General features: G+C 40.1%; 1 protein-coding gene across 11 annotated transcripts; it reads right to left on the bottom strand.

The window, feature by feature from the left end:
* Nucleotides 1-275: 275 nt before the first annotated feature.
* On the bottom strand, nt 276-27208 carry ECT2 (epithelial cell transforming 2). 11 transcript variants are annotated; one of them, XM_066193743.1, is made up of 26 exons: nt 27148-27208; nt 24461-24621; nt 23337-23419; nt 23143-23235; nt 22067-22249; nt 21428-21517; nt 20394-20501; nt 19212-19285; nt 18955-19085; nt 18699-18814; nt 18457-18519; nt 17893-18115; nt 16200-16336; nt 15404-15523; nt 14294-14362; nt 13257-13367; nt 12206-12302; nt 11417-11498; nt 10423-10501; nt 10114-10233; nt 8719-8857; nt 7636-7790; nt 5605-5712; nt 4872-5018; nt 2970-3270; nt 1545-1633 (listed from the first exon to the last, which is right to left on the bottom strand). In XM_066193743.1, the coding sequence occupies exons 2-25, from the start codon at nt 24588-24590 to the stop codon at nt 2971-2973; spliced, it is 2958 nt and encodes a 985-aa protein (XP_066049840.1). In that variant the 5' UTR covers nt 24591-24621; nt 27148-27208; the 3' UTR covers nt 1545-1633; nt 2970. The 11 variants fall into 11 exon arrangements, with proteins under 11 accessions (XP_066049846.1, XP_066049847.1, XP_066049849.1 ...); XM_066193742.1 differs by lacking the exon at nt 27148-27208 and adding an exon at nt 26990-27078; XM_066193745.1 differs by lacking the exon at nt 27148-27208 and adding an exon at nt 26990-27078 and having other exon boundaries at nt 23337-23416.

Here is a 27208-nt window from a genome sequence, read left to right as displayed (position 1 = left end):
ATGCCCCTCCAAAAATAACAAAAAAAAAACCAAAAACAAACAAACAAAAAAAAAAAAAAACAGAAACCAAGAACTGTTGTTGGACTTTTAGCATAGTATTTATTGAATAGCTTATTTTCTAGAGCCACTTTATGATAGGAGTGTCAGTGCATATTTAGCTCAGATGCTTATCCTGAATGGACAAGAACAGGAAAAAAAAGAAACAAACCGTGGACTGGACACATAGATCCAGGGGAGATTCATGAATATATTAAGAAAAAAACAAAAAAAAAAGATTCAGTCCTATCAAGCTGTATACTTTATTTGGAATAACTACATAGATAATCAGAATACAGTTGTAGGCTGGAGCCCAACAATGCGCTTTTTTTTTCCACATAAAAAAGTAAACTTTCATAAAAGCTTGTTTAGCAAAGCCAGAAGCAGTGTTATTTTAAACAGTTTATTTACATTGCTCAGATTGGCAAAAAGAGATATAAAAAACAGTGTAGTCTGACACATTCAAAAGCATCACTAGTTACATATAGATACAAGACAAAACACAGGTGGTTAAAAAGAAAGCAGAAGTTGTGAACTCCTGCTAATACCAACAGTTGAACTGTTAATGAAATGCAGAAATTTACATATTCAGATAGTTTGTGAGAGTGCATTGCAGGGTACAAACTGTTCAGAGATGACAGAAGTGAACATAGAGTTTTAAAGGAAGACATAAATACATGAGAAAGCCTAAAAGCCTTAGGAATAGTACACTGAAATCTGACACGCCAAAATTGGACCCTGAAGTTACAATGTCACACCAATAATCCCATGTATTAAATAATGATTTGTTAACCAAGTACGGGGAATGTATGGGGGTTTGGTTTTTTAACAACCCTACTAAACAGGAGTGTAATTCTTTTCCTCAGACTTCCACTTCAAAGCAAGACAAAGAATTCAATTGATCATTTTTGGTGGTCAAAGCTCCTCATACCACCGTGTTACAGTGAGGCTGCAGGAGATCACAATCACAAAACTCAATTCTATTTAATTATAAACAACTACATTTATAAAATATCTCGACTAAGCAGCTGTACAACAGGTTAACTGTCATACTTGAAAGGTCAGGTACTTCTTAATGTATGTCCATTTAAGAAATCCACAATTCAAACATTAGAGCGCTCTCCCAGTAGATGAAGTTAGGCAAGCACAAGAGTCATCCCAACTTGCAGTAAATTATGTGATCATCATCTTCATTTCGAGATCTGACAAATCAGTTTATTGCTTGGAGGGGACAATTTCCACAGAAAGTGTTTCAGTTGTGCTGGTAAGGAAATAAATCTGTGCAAGGGAATACTGTGTTTAAATGAAGGCAAAGTTACTTATTCCACTGATTGGGTGGTCTGCTTCAACACAACTAAACCCCTCTTGTGATTAACGTAGTGTTACCTAACATTCTGCTAATCATTGCTAAGTGCTAATGACTAAGGTACCATTAATGTCAGGAACAGGTCACTGCCCAGCCACCTGCTTGTCAGTCAGTCTCAGAGCAGAGTCTTTCCCACCTGCCTCATATCAAGTGGGTCGTTGATCGGCTTAATGTGTGACTCCTCCTTTCAAAGATCGAGGGAAGGCTGACCAAGGAAGGAGAAGGAACACCCTGTTGGACAAAAATAATTTAAAAAAACAGTTACTGATCATTTAGGAGCCAATTTCAATAGTGCAGCAGTCATTTCTCAGGATTGAGATATCATACAAGGAATGTGTGACTGCAGAAGGGCTCAAAGATGGGCAGCTTTTGAAATTAATGATTCAGCATTTCTAGAGTTTGAACAGGAAACTTGACACATTTTTAAAATTGCAGAAGAATTTTTTTTTTCCTTGTTACCAGCCTTGAGAGATTTGGAATGCCAGATCATGTCTTTGAAGAGTAGCTGTTAACAAGTACTAGTGTATCTCTTGCATCACTTTTTACGGTAATAATCTCCCTCCAAAATGAAGGCAAGATACATCCTGATAATCTCTTAGAGAAACAGAGCTCCCCCTCCAATCCCACAACTGTCTGTATTATCATCAGCTCTGAGCCCCAAATGAGATGCTGAACACATGTCTCCTTGGCTGCAGGAGGCAACAGCCATCCCAATGATTTGTCAGAGCTTGCTTTAGCTGTGCCTGGATGGGCACACACTAGGCAAGGAGCTGACTTTTCTGATGCTTGGAGAATAAGCTGCTTCTGAGACTTAATTACAGTGAAACCAACACATCAATATGTAGCACTAAAAGTAAACCTCTCTGGATTAGCTGAGATTTTATATTCTTTTCACATTAGACCTCAAGATACTTTCACAAGCAATCCTCTGTTGCTCTTAACAGGCAGCCAAGCTTCTCAGCACATCAACAGGTCACGGTAGTTAGGCAGCTTGTGCACCTGCTTGCTTCAAGAATCTTTTAAACAGGGATATTTTGGGCAGGTAAGGATATACACACTTCACTATGAACCAGTCCTATGCTTGTTTATGGCATGTCCTCCATCGGCACTCAATGGCAATATCTGAAAATTTAACCCTAAGCTCCTCCTTACAGAGCAGCTCTTATTAGACTCCAGTATTTTATAACATGTCTTTTTCATTTACAGATAGAGAACAAAAACCTAAAACCACAGGTAAAATGAGCTGCTCAAGACTTCCTTGCAACCAAGTTATTGAAGTCCTCAGAACTCTGGCCAGCGAGCTACACGGCCATTTGGACAACTGAACTGAAACAGTGAGGAATTCAACTGTATATCAATTAAGAAAAAAAAAACCCTCCAAAAAATGCATTTAAAAATTTGTGAAAAAATAAGCTTGCACCCAGAACCAGAACCACATGTGAGTGCTGACTCCAACCCTGTGCTTTAGAGGACATTAAAGAAGAACCCAACACCATTTGAAGCCCTTTGTGCATCAGAGCTGTACCATGCTCTGTCAGCTCAGAGAGAGTCAGGATTTCTTGCTCACTTCAGTCAGGATGTGATGCACAGAATTTCCCAGCACCACGCTGGTTATCATCTCCAGCACCAGCACAAGGAATAACAGGGAAAGCACATGGTCTGTCCAAGGCATGGTGATTTAAGCTTTCCAAGTTGGAAGAGGCTTTTGCTCCTACAGCATCTGAAAGATGACTATTTGGAGAGCCAGGACACAGCACAGGTCGAGGCTTGGAATTCTGAGAGCTCCAATCAACACAACTGGAGCAATGGACATTAACAGCACATCTGACAGCTCCACTGAGGCTGCACGTGGAAGAGGAATGAGCAATCTACAATTAGGAAGTGTTCAAGAGTTAGTTCAAACGAGAAAAAAACCCCAAGCATCCAAGCTTTATTGATACTTTTACTCTGGTTTTTTTTCTGCACCAAAAAATTCCTACATAAGCATAGGTCGGGATTTTATTTAAATAAAACAGTAGGTCTGAATAACAGCTTTGACTCTTAATGGACTCAGACAGGTTTCCTACAGTTTTAGTTTCCTGTTAACAACTGCCCTGGAATTCCAACTTGAGGGGCTGAAATCCAAACTCCTTTTCCCCTCAACCTTATCACTGAACCAAAAAGGCTTTATGCAAGTTCAATGGTGTGTGGCACTGGTTAAAAAAAAACCAACAAAACCACAACACGTGATTTGCTGCCAAGCTGCAGCTTATTACTGCAGAGGTGCAAGAGCTCTGGGAAGAATGTGGAACAGGAACATGGTTTTGCAAGTTTCTAACAATCTGTGGAAAACAGGTGTTTTTGTCTGGGGTAGATACGCACAAAAAGAAAAGTACATGACTCTCAAGTTCCTGAGAAATGAGATACAGTGCTGTATCAAAATGAAGTTGATTAGAATGCAAAAACAATGGTTGCCATAATCAAATAGAGGGAAGAAAGTCTCTCTACAGAAAACTAGGCTGTGGGCCCATTGGTAGATTTTTTTTTCCTCTAAAGCAAGGGAGTCTGCTGTGATACGTCCTCCCTTACTGCTTCATATTTTCTCATGTGGGAGAGCAGGGCTATATCTTTATGTTGTACAATTTAATGGCCACTCAAACACACTGAATTAGCTCAATATTAAAGTACTGACACATCAGTCAGTAGTAAAAAGATGAGCAGGATTCCCTTTTCTTGGCCTTCTGTCCCACATAGTACAGACTAGAAAGTAGGTGTTTACTCATCAAATTTACTCAAACACTATAATAAAAAGCAAATAGGATGAAGATTCCTCCAATTCTAGCCTGCTTTACTAGACTGTATTAGGAAATTGAGTCTGGCCTAATGTAGCAGAAGAAAGCTGTAACAGGCAGCCAGGCATAGCAGAAGAGTTGCAATATGTAAAACAATATTTTATTTTATCAAGTTTTCTTAAACATTTACGAGGAGATAATTCCCTTGTTGTTTAAAAACTTGCAGGCTGCAGCATCTATGTTTCTCTACCCTTCCTTCCCAGTTTGTTTCACAGGATGTCTGTGAAATCTCACTACTTTGACTGAAACATTCACCATACTATTCAGGGTTGTACACCACATTTCCATTTAGTGTTCAAAATCAAAAGCATGAACCAATATAAGACTGGTGTTGAAACTTTCTCACTCTCTCAGGAAAGGAAATATATTCCATCCCAAGCCAAAGAGATTGGTGGGGTTTTTCAACTTAAACATATAAGGGAACTCCCAGTTTCCAGGGCATGAAGATTTTTCTGCATTTTCAGCAAGTAAGGATTCTCATTAAACAGCTTTTGAAAATGATCTCCCTATGAATGCAGTAATTTTTTTTCCCCCACTGTGGACGTTGGAATTGATAAAGTGAGAGCAGCAGCAGCAGCCGTGGAAGGAGTGTGCTGAGGAGAAGGTGCCCTCCTCAGCCTGCCCAGCAGGTCACTCACCGCCAGGGAAGAGGTGCTGGTCAGGCGGCTGCCGATGAAACTCTCGTTAGCAGAGCTGGGGCTCCGCCCCTCCGTGGCGCTGTGAGACATCAGAGCCCTGCGGAGAGCTCGCTTGGGGGTTTTGGAGAAAGAAAAGGCTCTCGTGACCTGAGGAGATTGACACGCCGTTAAACACTGACAAAAACCAGGCTGGAATAGCTGCGGTTATACAGGCGGTCGTTCTGAACATCTCTAGGATGCGTATCAAGTTTAGGTGGTTGGATCACAACACGCACACCTAAAGTGATCAGACTTTTAAAGGCTCCCCTTCATCCTTGGTCTTCTCATTCTGCCCAAATATGAGGACAACACAGGAGGGAGGAGATTTAGGGAGAAGTCAAAGCAAGGTCTGGTCACCAAGGCTTCCCCACATTCCTCAGTCCTGCACAGTCAGGCCCCCCCTCCTCTAAGTTGCTCTCAATTTTGCATTATATTTAAAAGACTCAAAGTATTAAACAGCATAAGTTCCATAACAGACTCAAAAATGACTACATAATACTTATGACTGTAATACTTAAGACTGTATATACAGATATTCCAAAACCTTAAACACCCATCACCTTCTTTCTTTAAGGAGATTATATTTAAGAGTTTTAGTTCAGATTAAGTTTTTCCTGTCACTACTGTAAATACTACAAACCACCTGAAAGAGGAATCCCAGAACAATTCTCTGACTAAAAAGCATTATCTTTACCTTTTTTGATGTTTTCTTTATTGCTCTGGATGCTCTGCTTAAAGTACTGTCCATATCTTTAGTATTTACTTCAACTGAATCAGGATCAGCAACATAAATGAGATTTTCCTGTAGACAAAAATAGTTTTAATAACGGTAAAATATCAGCACTTGCCAAAGTATAGTTTTCTAGTCCATTAGATCAGATTTAGAGGGTTTAATTGTCATATTCTTCCATATTTAACTCTTTATACAGTCCAGCAGCTATTTGTTTTCAAGCCATTTCATTAGATCAACAGCTGGTGCAATCAGTTTGTGAAACCACTTCATCAGTAGTTTTACATTCAGTTTATCTGATGTAGTTTCAAGTCCAGGACTGACCAAATTAAAGGCAGTAGTTCTGAGGCATCCCTAGGGAGCTTCCAAGATAAACACTGCTTTATTCCACTGACACATCCAGCACATTTCTGAAGTGAAATCTTGAGAGCTCCAGCTGTCAAACCTTAAGACTAAAGACTTTTTAAGTGCAGTACATGTTGCAGAACAGCCACAAGTTTGGGGGTTTTTTCATGCCTCACTCTTAAACTCCAGTACGTGCAAAGCAATCTCTGGCTACCTACTTACAAAACCTGGGGGGCACAGGGGGCACACATGAGAGTGGGAAGTTGCTGGGATGATTGGGGTTTTTTTTGCTGTTTGTTGTCTGCATTTTGAGAAAAGACATTTTACACTTAAAAAAAAAAAATCTCACAAGGACCCCAGGCAGCAGCTTTATGGCCATTCCCAGGGACTAAGGAAGAGTAGCCAAAGCCTTTGCTGCCACCAGGTGGCAAAGTCAATGTTCTCTCCTTCACATGATATTCCAGAAGTCTAAAACCAGGCAAAAAGTGCTTAAATTGAAGCTCAAATTGACATTTAAATCAGCAAGAAAGAAGTATTATATAGCTGGTACAAAGCAATAAGTACAGAAATTATAACTAATGGGATTCAGCAAAGTAGGTTACAATTTGTCATTTGAATGTCTTGGGGCAAGAGGGAATGATACATTTATTGCACAAAGGTTTAATTTCTATTAAAAATCCAAGTTATATGTGACACAAAACACTGAAGACAGGCAACACACAGACTAAGGTAAATTAACACTTCCACATCAGCACTTTTCCTACTCAGTGCCTAAAAGAGAAGGGAAACCACACAGCCCAAGTCTCTTATTCCTAAGTCCCTAGACCACAAGACACACAAAATAAAACTAAGATGCTGTTTTCATTATTTAAGTGCCTCTCCTGTAACAAGCATGCCTTTAAAAAATCACAACCAAATACTGTACTGTAAGAATACACTGCAGAACAGAAAGCATTTCTAGTTTACACCAAGTAGCTTCAGCTACACGTACTGCACATATTTTCAGCAAATTGAGATGACTGATATGCATAGACTTTTACATAATTAGAGCATTAGCTGAAAGCCTCTTGCTGTAATTGGAGAGGATCTACTCCTCAAATCAGTGGTTTTCTGACTAAAGAAAGCCCACATGCTGAATTTCTAGAAATGTGACAAGGCCAGTGCCTCCTTTATTGCACTGTTTTTCTTATTTCCTTGTTTTAAGGCTGTAGATTTCTGTCTATGGGAGGAAGACGCTTCACGTCTCTTGCATTATGGATCAGATATGGTGTAGAGCAAAGAACTCAACACAGAGTTAATCCAACACAAATGATCAACACCACTGGGATTGTAAATTCAAAGATAGCTGTGAAAGAAGCAAGCTGAATACAATTCTTGTTAGAACTACAGTGCAGAATTGAATCATACCCTTTTCACCATCACAAATTAATTATAAATAATTTTTGGTTTTTAAGCACTACTTAGCTTCTGCACAAACTAACTTCCAGGCTGTTTCCTTTTCTACCTTTTAACCACTCACTCACAGGCACGTTAGCACAAATGTTTTCTGCTCTACTTTACCTCAGGCATGTTCACTATTAACTTCTTGAACTTCAGGTGCTCAAAGCCAAAAAGAGGGGAATGTTTCAATCATGGTTCCAGAGTACTTACTGCATCTGCCTTACAAATAGTGTTGGCCACGTGCCGACACAAGGTCTTCAGCCAGTCCTCCTTGCGAGGCTCCTCAGTTGTCATCTGGAAACTGAGCAACTTGTTGTTGAGCTCTGTAGGTGGCCTCACAACTAAGGCAAAAGCTTTCTGGCAATCTACAGTTTATTTTTTAAAAAAAAAAAAAAAGTAGTTAATAAAAAGAATAATGATTTTTTCATATAATTCAGGGGGAAAACTTCAGAAGGGTGAACCCTCTGCCAGGAGTTGGAGCTACAGACGACATGATTTGGCACTATGATTTTGTCTTTATTTACACAACAGTTGTTGTATCACTTGCAAGAGCAGAGTTCCACACCCATCACCAAGAAGTTGCAATCAGCTGTCCAGGAAATAGCTGATTATTCACCATATAATCTGCAGAGCAGTCAGCCTCACCTACTCTTTGCCATTTCTCTTCTTAACTGGGTTTCTGTGTTCAAGTGCTTCAGAGCACATAAAGCGGAACACACGATGTGCATATCATCACTTACAGTGAAACACCAAATCTTGCCAGGATAGAAATCTAGAAACCGGTGTCACTAGATTATAAATCACTATCAAGGCTGGAGCAGTATGGCAAAGCAGACAGAGAAATTAAGTCATCTTTTAAGATGCCAAGCACAGCTCCTCCTGAGCATTATCATCACCAGTTAGAAGAAAATTTGGTTTCACACCAACACTTTTCCCTGGCCAGGCTAATGCTCTGGGCTGAAGTTTGAGGTTTGGTTTTTATTTTGTAAATCCAGAGCTGTCAAGTGTTTAACTCTGTTTATTTCACACTGCCAATTGGTTGGCTTATGCTAATGCCATCTAGCAGTCCTGCCAAATTCAGCATCCTGCAACCAGTCTTGAAAAGCCAAAAGGCATCAGTACAAGGAATTCTCAAGCTCATACAGAGATTCAAACAGAAGCTTTTACTAAAATCACATACCCAACATATCATACAATAAATACACTTTAGCATCCCATCCCACAACAGCAGAGCTTCCTCCTTCACAGTCTGAAACACAGTTTAACTAGCACAGCATTTCAAAACACACAGACCTTCTGTCTCCCTGATGTCCAAGACTTTCTTGATCTGGGAGAGAGGCATGAGAACAACATGCTTGAGAGATGCAGGAGGCCTTGTGTGGCCATGGGGACTCTTGAAAGCTCCAATAACTTTATGCCGTTTCCTCGCAATCTGCAGTTAAATAAAATAGACAGGGTCAGTTGGAAGATCTCTTGCCATTGTTTCCTTTCTATATTTTTTACCTTCCACTATCCAGGGAGGCACAGAGAATCTTGCTACTCTACCACATAAATCTTAAAGGAATTCACTTATCTCACTATTCACTGCCTACAGCCCAAGTGGCCCAGCATTATTTGTTACTTGGCATCAAAACACTCAGCTGAAAAATACAATAAATTTTTAAAAAATACCTAGAGAGGAAGTAATTTTGCATTACAGACCTCAATTCCACCCTGCATAACAAACAACGGTCCTTTGAAATCTATCACAAGGCAGCCTAGATTTAAATAGAAAAGACAACATCTATATGCATGAAATAACCTAAGGTGTGGTGTGTTCTGTCCTAGAAATATCACTTGCTTATGCATGCAGCCAGTGAGAGGCTTTGCATAAAAACATGTAAGGTACTCATGTGTTAAAATAATGCATCTTGTTTGTCTCTTGTCCAAGAGACAAGCCAAGAAGCTTTATTAAAAGTGGTTTTATTTCCCTTTCCTTCCTTTACAAGAAGTGATGAAACTGAGTCAACTTGACTCTCAGGGAGAGTTCATCACTAGTCACTGGAACAGGCTTTCGTCTCTAAGTGCTGTTTAAGACAGCACTAATTTTGAATTATTTTAGAGTTGGTCTCCTATGAAGACAATGTTCTTCACTGCTGCAGACAGCAACAAGTACATATGAAATTGTCCTTTATAAATTCAGTTTTTCCACATTAGCCTCCAAAATCTAGTTAGATTATTCTTCCCCTCTATTTCTTCCTAGCATATTTTTAGTTTAAGGCATTTATTATGGTTTTGGTTTTTCGGTAGCCTAAAAACAGACAGATGATCTACCAAGGCCCACTATTCACTCCCATTATATACAACCTTTAAAAGGACAAACAGCCTGATAAGCCAAGGACTCCAGCACTTTTTCATCCATTGCTGCTATGCAAAGTGCTATTCAGATAACCATTTTTTAACATATTAAAGTGCTTTTATGTTTTTACTCTGGCTGCAAGACATAAAGGCTACATTAACACCTCCCAGCCATGCAGACATGACTTACTATGTTGACTAATACAGAAGTTAATGGAAAGGAAACATCAGCATGTATTGACCTATCAGCAATCTGTGACTAAGAATTCTGCCTCAAAAGTTCTTAGATTTCACTTATGTATATTCACGTGTACTGTCAAGCTTTCTACAATTCTGGTAAAGTCACCTTACCTCTAGGCAATCATTGAACAGAAAGAGTGTGACCTGCTCTCCCCTGTCACAGAGGTCATCACCAAGTGCTACAGTTTCCAGTCGCTGAACCAAGCTGCGGTGGGAGGACAGGAGATTGGCCTGAATGACACAAGCAAAAAGCTCATTAGGGCTTTAGTTCAAGGCCTGGATTACTGCTTGCTTACAGCTCATGATCACTGGCAATCTGTTTAAAGCAGCACCACTGCATGGTAGCCTCACACGCTTTTGCAAAGGGAAGAAAGTACTGCAGTCATTTAACAGATCTGCAGCTTGGGAGGAATTACTTACTGGACATCCATCCACTTCATAGACAACGTCAAAGAACTGCCTTTGTGCCTCTGTTTTTCTTTTGTCTTCATTAATGTGTCTAAGGAAAACATATTATATTAATCTCCAATACCAAGCAACAGTAAATGGACGCACTGCATTTAAGACAGACAAAAATAATAAAGCTAAAGATTCAGGGATAGAATTTATACAACAGCAATTGCCACATTTGCCTGAAAAAATAGCCAAATACCACATGGAATCACATAGGAAACCAGCTCTAGGACACTGTTCTTGTCACCTTACTAGCACTTCACACACTCATCAGTTAAAATAGAATTCCCCTCCCCTGCAGGATTTTGAACCAGAAACTGACACAACTCAGCTCTTTACAGCCTGCATTTTGTCTCCCCCAAATCAAGACTGCAGCTCACCAAGCAGCAGATGCAAGAATAATTACAATTTAAAAGTTGTTGTTAAAATTGGGCAAACATTTACCCAATTAATGCAGGAGCTCTCCTTGCTGGAGACATACGCTACACTTCAAAAGAGGTGAGACTTACAATCTAAACAACTTCAGCTTTCAGCTAATTAACTCATGGAACAGTGCCAAAAAGAGCTAATACAGGACCAGAAGAAAAACTCATCTCCCACCAGAAGTCTGTCCCTTCAGTGGATATGTGAATAGAAGTAAGATTTAAAGACAAAATCCCTCTCTTCCATTCCAGAGGGAAGAGACAGAAGTAAGAGCTGGAGCAGAACAGGACTGGGGACAGTCCCTGCTGAGGCAGGGAGTCAGCAGAGGTCCAAGTGCTGGGTAATGTCACAGACTCCTTCAGGGCTCTGGCACAGAACAGCAAAGTGACAACAGCAGCCAAAATAAGGCTGAAGAACACCTACAGTTCTGTTTACTTACTGTTCCTTGTGGAAACATAACACTGACAATTTAGGAGGAACAGAGGGATCTAAATGCAGTATGTTTAACAGTATGTTCCATAGAATCAACACGACTTACGTCATCACCTCCTTTAACGACTCAATAGCTCTCTCTAGAGTTATTTTATCTGGGTTCTCTTCTGCTGTATGTTTCTTAATATCTACAATTAAAAAAAATATAAAGAAATAAAAGCTCCACAGATATTACAAGTGCCTGAAAAGAAATATGAAAAATTCAAATTTAAACTGAGTTAAGATAAGCTGACTGAAAAAATAAGATCTACCCTGGAGTCCAAGCACCACTGATTAAGTGGGGAACTAGGCTGAACAGGAGCTGCCAAGACATCTCATTAAGAAAAAAAACCCCACATACAATACAGAAACTAAACCCTTGAACTATTAATAAAAATTGAATTGAAGTGCAGAGACAAGCACAGAAGTCTTTTTCTACCTGAAGCAAAGGGTGATGTGAATTTTTTATTCTTTTTATTAACAAAATCATTGTTACAGCAAGTGGTTGATACCAGGTGGAACACATGAAACTGTGAGCCTTGTCAATATGAATTGCGCTCTAGTTTACGTTAGTTTCATTTGAATCTCAATTATATTCTTGTTTGAAGAGACAGAATTGTCAGTGCAAACTGTTCCTCTCTCTGTATCCTGCATACAAATGTATGAACAAGTGGAATTTAGTCAGAATTTATGCTTTCTTCAGTAGTGGGTCTCACTGACTGCCAGGAATCATGGTTAACACACATAATCAGGCTTGTTTTAGATGAGAAATCCTGTTGCTACAAAAAGTAGATATCATCTTGTTGGTTTTAAGACCTTCACAGACAAACTAATAAAAATTACATCACTGGGTTACCATTTAGTAGTAGGGCAACACTGGGCAGCCTTTGGACAGGACGGATAAGGAGCTCAGCGAGGCTTTGGCGGCCACATTCAGGTTTAGCTTGATTTATCTGGGGAAAAGGAAAAAAGTTCACTTTTTTTTTTTTTACACACATACACAAGAAAAGCAGACGATCAGAGAAAAATTGCCTTCCTTGAAATTAGCACAGCTATACAAGTGTGAGAATCGTTTACCACAGTTATTAACAGAGCATGTTAAAAACCACATTATATTCAAAACTACACCAGTGATTTATGTTCCCAGAATGTCTAATTTTAAAGGGTCCATATCAACCCTTCAGCTCTTATTCCAGCTGCTAATGTGGAGTGGGACTGGGGACAGCCTGTTCTCTTATTTGTTCCCCATCTTTTAGATATCAGTACTTGGAGGTAATTCCTAGTCCCTCAGAAAACAGGAGCTGAAATTGTCAATGTGATTACTTGACTAGATATAGCTACACTTGACTATTTAGTTAAAGCTACACTGCACTATCAACAGTACACACATATCTGAAGAGATCAAGAGTCTTAAGCCTCATCTTCAGAGAACTTTCTTTGAAGATCATCTTCCTGTTAGATCCCCACTGTTAGCCTCCTATTCATTAGTCACAAGAATGCTGAGAAATTCTGCCTCCCTGGAGCTTCACAGCTGCCCACGGAAAGTTAAAAGCTGTTTCAGAAATGCAAGTCTCACAAACACAGGGAGGGGACCAAAGTAGCAGCTCCACTTATCTTTACAGAAAAGAGAAGACATGTATTTGGGAGGAACTTTTTCCAGCAACAAATGCACATAATCAAACCACCTTGAAAGCTATTTAACAGAGGAGGAACTCAGACTTTTTCTAAAAGAGTCTTATAAGGAGCTTGAAGGATTGAAGTTCAAATCCTTCCTTACTTCTGTCTCACCAAGAGATGTTCACATTCCTTCAAGCTTTCAAAGTTTCACATTCCTCCATCTACTGCATTCAGCAGAACATGGTAACAGTCCCCATGTTCTACTCAGACTTAGTTCTGCAGACACTTACCTTTAGGAAGGCATGAAACCTTGGTTTCTGCTTTTCACATCTTGTAATCGTCTCCTTGCTCATTTCAAAGAAATTCACAAACGGAGGGTATGTTTTCAACAAGTCTCTTGACTGAAAGAAACAACTGTTAGAGCTCTGCTTTACATATTATGTATCATTGCACGTATGTTCACATGCCCCGAGCCATACAAAGCTGCTCAAAGGCACGTTGCAATAAAGAATAATAAAAAATGTGTTGTAAACCCATACGTGTTCTCAGAACAAGAGAAGACATTTTTGCATGCCAGATGCCCCAGACTGATGCTGCTGATGAACAGCAGGCTGCTCTCACCAGCATCAAGCAAACGTGGCAATCTTAGAAGCTGCTGAGCAGCTCAAGTGGGAGGCAGGTTCTCACCTAGCAAGAGGCTTTTGGTGAGAATTTTGGAAATTTCAGACAGGTATTTTCACCAGTTACTGCAATCACCTTTTAAAATCACCAGAAGCAACACCTTAGACTGAAAGCTTTTGAATGACAAGCACTATTTGTCCCAAAATCATCAGATCAGCAAAATCACAAGATACCTAGCAGCTTATTTATGTTAAAATATTTTGCAGTCCCAGACTAAGCTTTCCTGTTCTACACAGGACTCCTTATTCACTTACATGTTTCAAGCCTTGACGAAACAACATAAGAAGTTTTTATGAAAAGTTATTTTCCTAGTTCTTTACTATTGATCAGAGGCAGCAGATGGCTAAGGGCCAGGAAATGGCTTTTAATGTCTGAGTAAAAAGCATGTCTGCAGTGTTGCAAATTACAGTTCTCAGACTGTAGCTATTTGTAGTTTTAATCCTTCATACCTGTGAACAGACATACACACTAAAACTTGACATGGATTGGATCACCTAATTCAACTGTAAAATCTAAATAAAAAAGACAATGATACAAATTGGAGTTTTCTCAGCAGTGCTTTGCCTGTGTTTGCTAGCTCCTAGCAAAGAATTGTTTGTAAGGCAAGATAATAGCTGTAAGCATAAAGAAAGAAACAGGAACTTACATATTTGAGAATGATATCACCAATACTTTTGCTTTCAGTCCAATTTATCATAAGATCTTCCAGGTCTTCCTAGAATACATGCAGGGATGGGGGGAGAAAACAAGCTGAGCATAAAGCCATTAAATGGGATCAGTATTTTGCCAAACACACATCATTAGGTGTGTTTCCATGCTGACAAAACAGGCAATCCTAAAAGTTGTACAATTTCACATTCAGCCCCTGCAGTCTACTGAGGGCTGAAAACAAGAGATCTCTGACTTCCTGAATATGTATATTTAACTGTAAATCCATGCAAGTAGAGCCTGGCAGCATGTCAGGACTGGCCAACTCTGCAGCAAGATGCAGCTGCATCCCACACCATACACAACACATTCCAAAGGAATATTGAAAAAGGATACACAGAAGGCAATTGAACCAATTCTAATTAAGACTGTAAAAATTATCTAGGACTTAAGTCTATAAGATAGGATTGAAATAGAACTAGGATAGATTCCACTTAGTTGCTACACCAGGGTGCCAAGGAAAGTGAGACCAAGCCTGTTAAGCCTATATGAGCTTGATAAGGATCAAGCTCAATCACCTTCAGATAGTAAGAGAGACAGGAGGGCACAGCTGAAGGTTCAGGATTCACCTTAAGTGAAAAGGATTCATCACTAATATTGGTTTGTTGCTGCCACTGCTCATACCTTTGTAACACCAAAGATGAAAGAAAACACCACAACTACATCAAAGCAACTCTCACTGCACTGTGTGCTGCAGGTGACTCTGATTTGAGACACACACACAGGGCTCTACTTTCATCTCTGTCTCAGTGGGCACACATCAATAGCTGCTCTGATTAACCAGACTGACCCCACTGGTTGGAAAAACAAAACAAAACAAAACAAAGAGTGTACAAACAAATCACCAAGTTGCAGGTAGCCTGCAAGCCTCTCTATTTTAAAAGCCCACAGTGAAATGCTGCTGGGAACAAGCAGCACTATTTGAAAGAGTATGTAAGAGCACCAGGGAAGAGTCTATACCAATTTCAGCAGATACAACTCAAAACATGCAGAAAAGAATCAAAGTCTCTATGAAAGCTTCCTCTGCAGGGGAGAAGATGCAGCTTGCCTTGATTTTAATGTGCACATCAAGAATATCTGGAATGCTGCCAAATATTGTCTTGATCTCTTCCTGTGCAAGGATTGGTCCCCCAAGTTGTCCTTCCTTCTCCAATGGAACTTGAAATAACTGATGAATTAAGAGGAAAAAAAAGTTAATGCCTTCCCAACTGCCAACATTCTGTTAGAAATAGTTATGAAAGCAACAGTGTTTTCCTTCTAGATCATAATTTCCTGCAGTCACAATCTTGAGATGTCTCCATTCAGCAAGAGTGGGTTTTGGAGAGTGGTTTGAAGATACAAACACTTAGTTTGATACATCTCTGCAGCATAACCTCCTTTCATCTCTTTCTACTCGCACACATCTTGGCTCATTCTTTAAGTAGATAATCAGCTGCAATAGAAATAAACTTGCAAGAAATTAAGCTCTTCCTGTAAGTTGTTTGCTATTCTGCTCTTCTTGGAATAATTTCAAAAAAAAGACTTTTCCCTCTGCCATCTCTCTCTATTCACTAATATCCAAAATATTAGTCATAAATATCTTATTTTCCTGACACTTTCAATTTCTATATATATTACAATACCACTGCAGATCCCGGATTAGAAATTAGATTTTACAACCTGAAACTGAGTATTTTTATATGTCAGTAAAATTACATGAGACTGTTTATATTGTCATCTTCCTATGAAGCTTTGATGCACCCAAGCCCTCAAAAGCCTGCAGATCACCAACTGAAAATACTAATTGATGTAAACATTGGATATCTTATTACAACTGACCTAGATTGGCTTTGTAACCATCTTACCTGAATTATTGTTGTCAGAATATCAACATAGTTACTTTCTGTCTGATACAATTCCTTTGCAACCTGCCATCTTGCAGACTGCTTGAGAGGAAGAGGAGTTGAGTTTTTAGAAGGTCTTGCACAGGATTTTGGTGTTTCTGATGAAGAGATATTCCCAAAAGAAAACAGAGCTTTATTACAATAGAGTCCCTTAAAAAGAAGATCTCCTTCAAAGAAAAAAAAACCCCAACAAAAAAACCCACTTCAGAATTTTTAACTGAGGATAAGTTTGGGGGTTTTTTTAAAAAAGCCTATATTGTAGTTACCAGAGCTCTTTCAAGAAAAAAATTATTTTCTCTTTATTTCTATCTCTTTATTACAGCCTACTTATAGAACAACAGGAACATATTATTGCTCAAAATAAGACTGAAACTAATAAGCCATTTATGGGCAGGTCAATGACTTGACCCAATTATTAGTAGCTTATATAGCAGGAAGCAAGGATTAGGTGCTGAACATTACTTATTTACACACTAGTACAAAAGTACTTTTCTACTTTCACTTTGCCATGTAAACAATTCTCTCAGCTGCCTACCATCCTTGCATTAAGTGTGTAGCTCAAAATCATTTACTAAAATCAGCCCTTGCACACAACTCTTGCATTTCATCCCGTGGGGGGAAAAGAAAAGGCTCAAAAAAGTCAAAAGCTAAAGCCAAGGTGGACCTGAAATAGTTCATGAGTTTTAAACACTTGCTCATGTATTGGATCTCAGAGACCTACACTGATTTTTTTGATATCAAAGCTCATTACTGCCATAGTTAATAATAGAATGAGTACCTTGCTGTTGTACCTCAAATAAGTATCTGTTGTTTCCAAAATAGCCCGTTCTGAGACTGACTGCTGCTGTTGGATTAGAAGAAAATTCCCAGGGGTAACAAGAGCACTAGCATCATCCAAGAAGGCTGATGTTCCCTGAATTATGACTTACAGGTTGTGCCTCACTGGGAGCTCTTCTGTGATTAGAGTTTGCCTTTTAAAACAGTGGCAGCTCCAGATACCTTCTCTGTATGATGGAACCAGACCCCTTAAAAACACTTGGGGTATCAGCTTTTGACTAACCCAAAATTTTGCAGTTTCCTTCTTCACAAGAGCCATGTGCAGAGATATTTAAAATTCTGTCCATTCACCCAAAACCAATTGATGATTTATATTCTTGTGAAGTTTTAGGCATGACAGTTTGCTGGCACAAACAGTGTTGCCTCAATAGAACATTGCAAAGACCTAGGAGTGGGCCCTGCAGGAATTTTCCCTTTAACTCCTTTAGAAAAGAATCTTTGTCCTTTTTCCTCCAAGTATCCTGTGGAGGGTATTTTAGATGATTTGCTGTTGACTATGCTGCTAGTTTGCTACAGATTCCAAAACAGAGTATTCAAAGCCTTTTGGAGTAACACTCAACTGTACTCCCTATTTATCACCTCCATATCTATTCCTTCAGATACGAACACAGTCACTATGATGACAAGAGGCAGCTTGGCCTGTGTCTGAACTTTTCACTCCAGTTTTTTCCTCCACACTTCAAAAAGGCAAAACCTGGAATTACTTTGCAAATCTGTAGCAGGACCTGTAAGATTTCTCTACCACCACCATTTCCACTTGCATGTAAAGAGTTATTAAACACTGTAAGCGTGGCTGAATGGAAGGTTTTAGCTCTACCTCCATTGGCAGTGCTCGACTCTGGCGTGTTGGAAATATCCAGCAGGGAGCCAATGGAGAGGGAATGCTCAGCAGAGGGGCGTTTCCGAGGGGGGAATGGGGACAGGTCAGTTTCCCTGGTCAGCTGGGCCAGGGTCTCTTTCAAGCGGCGCCGTTTGCGGTTGCTGTTGGGAGTGCTCAGGGACAGCAGCGACACCGACGTCTTGAAGTCAGGACTCTCCGACTGCAGGCAAAGAAAACTTCACTCAGTGGGTTTTATCCTCTGAATCCAGTTCAGCTCAGTGCAGAGATCAATTATTACAGAGATCAACATCTTAGGGAAGCTGAAGAAAAATGAGTGAAGCTTTTTTTCCCCCTTTTTAAAATAGAAACCGCAGTAGTGTTTTGTTTGACTAAAAGTAAAACCTTTGGGAAGTAGAAAAGCGTTTCCATTCCAAATTAGCATGGATTATCTGGAACTTCAATGCTGCTTTAAATCATCTGATCTCTGGCCCCACACACATTATGTTGCATGCTATTTTTACCACTCAAATACGCTGTGCATTTTGGGAGTGTTCAACATACCTTCTCAAATAAATACATGGACTCTCCAGCTCTGGCATCCATTTGAATGCTTCCCCAAAACCACTAAAGGAAAAAGGAAAACACACATTACAGAGCTTCACCCGAAGTTAAAACTATTCAAAATAATCTATAATAGTAACACAGTTGTCAAGGAAGATATATTTTCAGAATAGGCCACGTGCTTGCATGTGGCACACACAGTTCTACATAACAGCATCCTCTAAAGAATTTTCAGCACTAACCTCTTGCTTTACAACATAAAGTTTTTTTAAAGGTTCAAATGGAAGATCTTTTACTGTACTTTCTTCCACCACTAAGTGGGTACACCTTTCATCACCAACTGGTAAATAATGTCCTCCTATATTAAAAAAAAAAAAGGCAAATTAGCAAGAGGAAAGAATATTCTTGTTAGAAATTAGAATCTCACTGCACATTTCTGTGGCGCCTATCATTATAAACTCCACCCCTTTCTTCCCACAGGTTTTCATAAACAACCACCTTGCATTTCTGTCATTTCTTCCATGTTAGCTTTCTCATCATCAGAGAATCCCAGGAAACTTAACATGCAATCCTGAAAGGGAGGAACCTTGAACTGGTTTCTAAAGTTGTCATCAGCTGCAGAGAAATCACTGAAAGAAAGAAGATGCACAAAAAGGTCACTCGATAAGTAACTCATGTCAGTATTTATGGAGAAGCTCACGATACTTCAGGTGAATAGGATGTAAGGTGAAGGCTGAAGAAAAATAAACACCTACATTTCATTCCTTTTCTCCCATGCTTTATAAATCCACTCAGCTTTCACGATAGGAATACCAAGACTTACAGCAATCTACAAAACAGGAAAAGCAGAAGTTGTACCAAATACTTCCATTTAAATTTTTCCCCACGTCAAGAAAAATTCGTAACCTTCCTTTTACTTTTCAAGACAGATACGGCAAAAAGTGAATATATTCCTTCAAGAGTCATATCCAGCTGCAGCTCCCCAGAGTTAGAATGTATGAATTCAGTGACTAGGAGATCAGATCAATAGCTGTTTTGACATTTCCTCCAAAGTGCACCATTTTGTTAGTCTGATATCCTTCATCACTCACAAAAACACAAAATCAAATCTCTGCACCAGTGGAATATGGGATCTTTTTTCTGCTTTTGAGACTTTGTATGAAGAAAAATACCCCATCCTGCTTTTATCAAAGAGAAAGTGACTATTTGAAAGGTAACTGCCATGACTGCTTGAGAGATTGTATAGTTTTCCTACATTTTCTCCTTTAAGTTGGCAGAAAGGAGTGTTTGAACAGAAAGTAGGACTTCACATCTAACTTCAAGATTATAAAGACAAACAAGGAAAAAAAAAAGCAACATCCTGCCAACATTTCAAACAAGGGAGAGTCAAGGGGCCCAGAAATTGCAACATATGAGACAGTACAAAAACCTATAATCTGTTATTTACTTCTAAACTGAACATCAATGTCCCAAATGATTCCCTTTTAGAATCAGAAAAGAAAAAGTACACTCATGTCTGTTTATGCATAATGGCATATTCGAATCCTCACCTATAACAAGCTAAAATAATTTTTAAAAGGTATGCACAAATTAAGGATTAAAGTTTTTTGCAAGTTACCTCAAAGTTTATTGTTTGGACAGACAAAAGCAGGCATTTGTTCATCACTGTCTTAACTACTGGTAGCATCAATATTTAACCATTTTGAATCTTGTTATTTACCATACTTGTCTATTTCAAATTTATGTTCTTTAGATCTCCCACAGAGACAAAAACACGCAAAGCTGAACACGAGACAGAGACTAATTCAACATTACAAGTTATTGCTGTTAGTATAGGAAAAAACAGCAGCTTCTGAGCTGAAGTACAATGAACAAACTTAGCCTACAAGAGCCAAATTCCAAAGGTTTCTCTGAAACACCATGTCAAGCTTACATACTCTGAATTTGTCTCCGTGTGTTGAGTTTGCCACCAGATGAGTAACTTTTGAGCTAAAGTCCCTTCGAATAATTCCACCCATATGATGAACCAGGGTCACAAGCTTAACCTGAAAAATGAAGATGAAAAGTTTTCAGGATCTTTTGAAGAGCGAGTTCAGTACAAAAGCGGTTTACAAAGAAAGTTACAGAAGGTTACATTAAATGTCTAGAAACAGAAATCCTCTGATCTGTTCTTGAAACAACTTGTTCACATCAATAGAAGATATAGCTTATACATCAAAAGAACTATTAAATTTATTTTTATTTCAACATTTAATACAGCCTTGCCATGTAGCCTGAACACTATCCCAGCCACCATTACTCTCATGATCATCATACATAATGCCTTCACCTTTTCACACATGTTAGATTTGACATTTTCCTTGCTGATTTAGTCAATTCTAAATCAAACCTAACTAACCCCAACGCCAGGCAAAGGCTTTTGGTTTGGTTTTGGTTTTTTTTCCAGACGAAGATGTGGAGCCATATTGTTGATTCCCAGATATCCAGGATGGAAATTAGATGGCAACCACCTACGGAAACTGAAAAGCAAAGTGCTAGAGTGTCAAACTAAGACTTAAGTCCTGCTAGCACAATATCATGACAAGATAACATGCCTGCAAATGCTCTGAACAGAGCTACAAAGATTTACTTGGCCATTCTACCACCTGTACAAAAAAAGAGGACACTGCTGGGTAAACATCTTATCTGAAGCCTCAACTTAGAAATCTTTAAGCCCTACTGAATTAGAGCAGTTTAATGTCACTCGACAAAGTGACCAAAAATGACACAGATAAAATGACTTGAACAAAGTTTTGTTCCCATCCTCAAATATCACTGCCTCTGGACTGGCAAAAAAATAAAAGAAGAAACAATTCATTCTCCCCATACAAGCTTGAGCTGTGGTTAAACCCTATGCATGATGGAACAGAAGAGTACCTTGGAAATATACTTAAGATGGTTTTACCAATCCAAAGAAGAATAAAGTACTTACTAATTCATCTTTCTTTCTGAATCCTGTAAAGCACAGTACCAAGTTCATCATACTTGCACAGTACAGTGGACGGCAGGAGAAAGGTAAAGGCTGGAAACAAGAAGAAAGCTCATGAGTCAACAGCATACTACTCCCATTAAAGTTCTCACATTACCTTTAATACAGTACTGTTATTTCTAGTATTAAAAATGCATCAGACACTAGGCCAGGTCTGTATATTGAGCTATACCTTAGCTCCAGGCCTGCTGAAAAAGTTAACTAGAGCATCCCCAAATTCTACATGTAGCACTCCATCCTTTTATTTCCTCCTCAGTCCATCTGCTCTACATTACAACTTTTGGAAATATAAAGTCATTACTGAAGAATCATTTGTATGGTGCCATTCCTAATGGCACAGTCCCAACTGGTGATCAACAACTCCCACAGCTACAGCAGCAATTGTAGCCTTACCACTGTCTGCCTGTGCGCTCTCACTATGTGCGATATTCTAACGCAGCACTAGAAACTTGCTTTTCTTAAAGCTCCCTTGCTAGGAATGTTTATAACTGATTGGAAGGGCAAGAGAGATTTCACTGTGAGCTGTTAGAAGTCCCTGCAGCAGGGAACTGCTGATGAGATTTCAGCAGGAAGCACACACACCTCTCCTCTCTGTGCACAGTGCAGCACCACCGGCGGCCCCACGACTCGGCAATCTGCCTTGCAGAGGTTGCTGAAGATGGGAGTCTGGAAGTCTGACACAACGAAGATGGTCTCAAATTCTGGGGAATCAGAATCTCCAAGCTCTTCTATCGTGTCTGTCTTGATGTAGGGCATTTTGATTTCCTTCGTGCACAGGGTGAAAGGGAAAGCATTACTCAGGCACAAGTGTAAAATTCAACTGATGTTTATTTTGGACCATTAGAAAAATGTGTGATTCATATCTCAGAGACAGAGTTAGGATTTATGAAAGCTGAATGCAATGCACTCTTCTCTAGCATAAGAATAGCTATGAACTGCTGCATGCTAAAAGACTGAATGTCAAAGTAATTCTTGCTTTTGAAGAATCAGACTTCTGGTTGCCTTAGCAGTTTACATATCGGTTCACACTGATAATGTAGCATTGGAAGCAGCTAGATAGAAAAAACACCCTAAGCTCAAAAGATAAATGACATTTCAGACTGTCAGAACAGTTTAAGGTACTTTGGGATGCTACTAAAAAATAGGATCCAGTTTGCAACAGCAAGTTCCAGACCGCAGAACTTCTACAGAACAAAAATAGATTTTGTTCATTGCTTGATATTTTTAAGGGGTTAAAAAATTTGCTGCATTCCAATTTCAAACATTAGTTCCAAACTTTATCTTTTGTGTCTTTCACATCAAGAAATGGAAAAGCATTTCTTGCACTTCAGTTTAAATGCAGCTTTCAGTTGAAAGAGAAGTCCATTGACAAGTACAAAGTCAGTTCATAGCACAAACTTATGTGTGACTGAACACAAGCATGCAGGTGAATGTCCCCATGGATATTTCGATGCCCCTGTTAGAGAACACCCCTAGGTAAGAGCTGCAAGTATTACTCCATACTTTAAAAGCGCTAATTTGATGAGCGGTGACACCATCAGAACCATTAGCATTTATTATGACCATTATGCCCAATTAACACAAATTAAAGCCCATCTCAGACCCAGTGAAGTGTAACATGCTGCATGCAATTACGTGTGCTGAATTGCATGACATACCATGTGAATAATACTTTTTATTAGTTTTTCTTCTGATTTATCAGGACTACTTTCCTTTATCTTTATAACAGGTACTTCCATTATCTTAATGGTCTGTGGAAGAGGAGAACTTTAGTACAGGAGCAATTTGGTTACTAGAAGTCCGAAGGCATAACATATCCTTCCAGTGAGTGTTTTCTCTCAGGCCCACATACCTCCAAGGCTTTCAGAAGCTCCTCACGTTTCCCTGCTTCCTGAACCAAAACCACTCTTGTTTCTATTTGAGGCATTTCTTCTGCTTAGAGAGAAGCAAGGATAACGTTTCTATTTTAGCAGAAAAATCCATGTGATGTCTAAATCAAGCAATAATGTCAAAAAGAACACAGGCAGACAGGAGCCTTTCAAGACTCCTTATCAGGAACAATCCTGAAAATAAAGACATCCTAAAAATATCCTTATTTCAAGAAAAGTGTCCTTTAATTAAGACATACCCAATTGACTTAGAGCCCAAACTTTCTAGTATGAGGTGAAACAAGAATCTGCAATTCATGACCAGTCAGAGCAAGAATGTAAATCAAGGAGTGGGGAGGAAGAAAGACAACAAGCAAATGAAAACCCAAAAATATTATATTCTTCTAGCAGAATTAGGTACCAGGATTTGCTGGAAAATAGACAGCTGGTGTCTTTTCTGGTTTTTGTGCTGCTGACTGACAAGGTTCATTACTTTCTTGGTAACTGAGCAGTTACCAGGGAGGAATGCCAGAACTGAAATTAGATGTCCTGTTCTTTTTTTCCATGTATTAATAAACTTTCAGAATATTAGGAGGAAGAACAAGTGTTGCTTCCACGTCATTTCCATCAGACCACCAGCAGATTTTGGTTACTACCTTGGAGGAAAGCATTGGTGGCTGTTTTTTATTTTCAAGATTTGTTCTTGAATTAATTTTGGCCTCAAGACTAATTATCTTTCCCCCTCTCTACCTTATACCTATTAATCTGTCCACCTGCACACAACAGAGCACCTGCAGTTTCCAAACATTGGTGTCAAAATGTCACCTGGAGTTATTTATCCCACAGAAGAGGCACCAAATGGAACTGACAGCTTTCTGCTCAAGAGCCACAAAACTCATTCAATTTGGGCTGTAACCCCAAATTTTCTTAATAAAAGGATTCCAGATCAACACCCTTTTCCCTACTGTACATACAGTACAGTTTGTACATATTGTACATACAATTTTGGAGTTCAAAGTACTTTTGGTTTCTCAAAACTACTAAATACCAACAAAGCAATCAGTCATTGCAAAAACTGAGTAGTCTTAGAATAAACTGCCCCCATTACCTTCAACATCCAGAACAGTTGCCCGAAGTACATTCTCTTTGGAGGTTTCTGTAATTTTTGAATCAAGAACAGAAGAATCAGCCAGGAGGCTCCTCCCAGTTTCAGACACCAGAGTGCTGTTGTCAGCCATGATTATTATGCCTTGTTTCTTTCTTCAACAGCTGCAAGGTGGAGGGGCCAAACTCAGTTACAGGTGCAAAAAGCTCATTCATAAGAGTCCTACAACCAAGGCTGTCAGAAGTGACTTCAGAAAACAAAACATTCAGGCTCTCGCTGAACTCCCACTCACACTGATAGAGCAGCTCTGAAAGAGCATCAGGAGTAACACAACTGATAGAAAGGACTGACAACAAAGCTGTTCAGAAATGGGTCTGAAATCCATCTGCAGAGAGGGAACTTCAGCTCTGAGCACAGGCAAGCAGGAACTCAAGTGCTCCTTTAAAAAACCTTCACCACAAAGCACCAAACTAAAAGCACTTGTTTCTTTCAGTGACAAACTATTATAAGCTACAGTTGAGACTAAAATTAGCATTGTTGGTTTGAAACATTAGCAGAAGAATTAGGGTAAGCATAACATCTTGCTGAAAGCTGATTTTTCAGATGAACTGGCTGTAGATACTGTGGTTAAAAAATGAGCACCCAGAGAGTAGAATCAGGATTATTCACTCTTAGAAAAATTAAAAAAGCTTGAGAGTCTCTGCAAAGTTGACCTGCATATATATGTCTAGCTGTATGGTGTGGTCTACTGTCCTGCATTAACTGTAATAGAGTAGAAGGACCCTTTTTTTCATCATCAGATAAAGAGGCCTTCCCTCTTCTCAGACACAATGGGTCTGTGCTCTCCCTGCCCATCAGGGCAAGGCAGAATCCCCGACCCTCTCATTTCCTGGGAGCTGCCTACCCAAATCCTGCAGCACACATTGGCCCAAGGCACCTGCCCAACACAGAGCACGTTTTCTCTCTCACACCAGGCAAGCAGGGTGCAGCTCCTGTGACTCATCACACACCCAGATTTCAATGTTTGCACGGTGATATCAGGAGTTACCTGCAGCAGCAACTGCAGCTGAGCTGCTGGCAGATAATAACCCTTTGTAGCACTTCAGCTGAAACTGTTCTTGTGACTGTAAATGCCCTTTTAAAACAGCAGCTACTCCAGTACCACACTAGAGCATTGTCTGGAAGGTGGGAAAACCCCTAGAGAACAGCACATACTGTTTTTCAAATTGGGTAATCACCATCCTATTATGCAGCAAAGTAAGTCAGAAGACAAAAAGCAAAGGGCGCTTTGGCAAACCAGCAATACAGAAAAGGCTTTGTCTTCCAGACATCACACCTGGGACTCCTGGAAAAGATTCATAATACACAAGTTCCTAATACAGTGATGAGCAATAATCAACATAACAAACCTATCGTTATTTTAGACATATTCAGCAACCAGGCTTGCCACCTTAATTTGAATTTCCAGGCCACACACAGCTGTGCACGTCCATGGCATTGAGTTTCCCAGACCTCAGTCCCAGTCACCGTCCTCATTTTCCACAGAGCAAGAGAAGAGAGTAACCTCAGTCAGAGAGAGTCTCTGGGGAATCACCAGGCCAAATGTTACAGTGTCAGCACCAGGAACTGTTATACAGTTACCAATTTTGTTGGCACTGGTGGAGGGAAGTAAAAATCTTGACAGATTCAAACCATATTGGTAATAATGATTACCACGAGCACAATTACAGGTAAATTCAGAAGAAAACCGTTAAAGGCGCAACTAAACTTAATTCCTAGAGATTATTTCTTAGAAGTCTGAGACATCAGTATGGTTATTATTATACCAAATAACATGTATATGAGCTCATAAAATATGCAATGAGCTTCATTGCATATTTGAAGATGCCCAGACTTTAATCTGGGCATTGATTTTCTTTATGGATTTTCCAGTTTGTTTATTTCTGAAGTTCCATCCCGGGTGCATTTAAAAATATTTCTTGTTTCAATAATCATATAATAATAACAATATTTGTCACTAAACTTACGGACTGAATGTGCCAGGATACGGAGGAGAACAAACAGCACACACAGACACGAACACAACAGCTTTCCCTCATATAAAGAGCAAAAGCCAGAACACCATCAGTACACGCTTCAGACAGAGCTAATACCCCACAGCATCATACTCAGAAATGACCTCCCAACCATCTGTGGAAAGCCTGAAGGACACAAAACACCCACAAACCGAAACATGTTGGTCAAAGCAAGGAAAGGACAGTAAACACTTCCCACGTTTCCCATCTCCCTGCGGAGGAACCTCCCAGGAAGGTTCCCGAGCCCTCTGCAGGGAGGTGGCCGAGGACAGGACGAGGGCCGGCCACAGCCTCTCGCCCCACCAGCCGGCAGGTGCCGCGGGCCGGCGCTCCGCCCTGCCCACGGAGCACGGCCTGAGGAGCTCCGGAGCAGCGCTGGGGCCCGGCGGCCCCACAGGTGCCGCGCACCGGCCCCGCTCCGGGCCGCCCGCACCCCCCGGCCCCGGTGTCCCCTCACCGCCGGTGCCACCCGCCGCCATCCGCCATCAGCGGCCGCCGCCAATTCAAAAAGCGAGCCGCCGCACTCACACCGCCGCCCATTGGCTGCCGGCCCCACCGCCCCTCTGTAAGCCGCCCCCTCATTCGCCACGGCTGCGAGATGCCCCGCCCACTTACCTTTCCCGTTCGGCCGGACCCGCGCCCCGTCACACTCGGATCGGTCGCCGCACCTGCCACT

Source organism: Chamaea fasciata, unplaced genomic scaffold, assembly GCF_029207755.1.
Source record: "Chamaea fasciata isolate MVZ Bird 193981 ecotype frontalis unplaced genomic scaffold, bChaFas1.0.hap1 SCAF_11, whole genome shotgun sequence".
Lineage (NCBI taxonomy): Eukaryota > Metazoa > Chordata > Aves > Passeriformes > Sylviidae > Chamaea > Chamaea fasciata.
This window is presented reverse-complemented; position numbering and strand designations above follow the sequence as displayed.

What these genes read in the sequence shown, in the direction of transcription:
- ECT2 (XM_066193743.1), bottom strand. Translation starts at nt 24,590, where the DNA reads ATGGCTGACAACAGCACTCTGGTGTCTGAAACTGGGAGGAGCCTCCTG. An exon ending in ACTGTGCACAGAGAGGAGAG is followed by an intron (nt 21,518 to 22,066) that starts GTGTGTGTGCTT and finishes TCTTGTTTCCAG; the next exon opens with CCTTTACCTTTCTCCTGCCG. An exon ending in TTTATGTTGTAAAGCAAGAG is followed by an intron (nt 18,520 to 18,698) that starts GTTAGTGCTGAA and finishes TTTTTCCTTTAG; the next exon opens with TGGTTTTGGGGAAGCATTCA.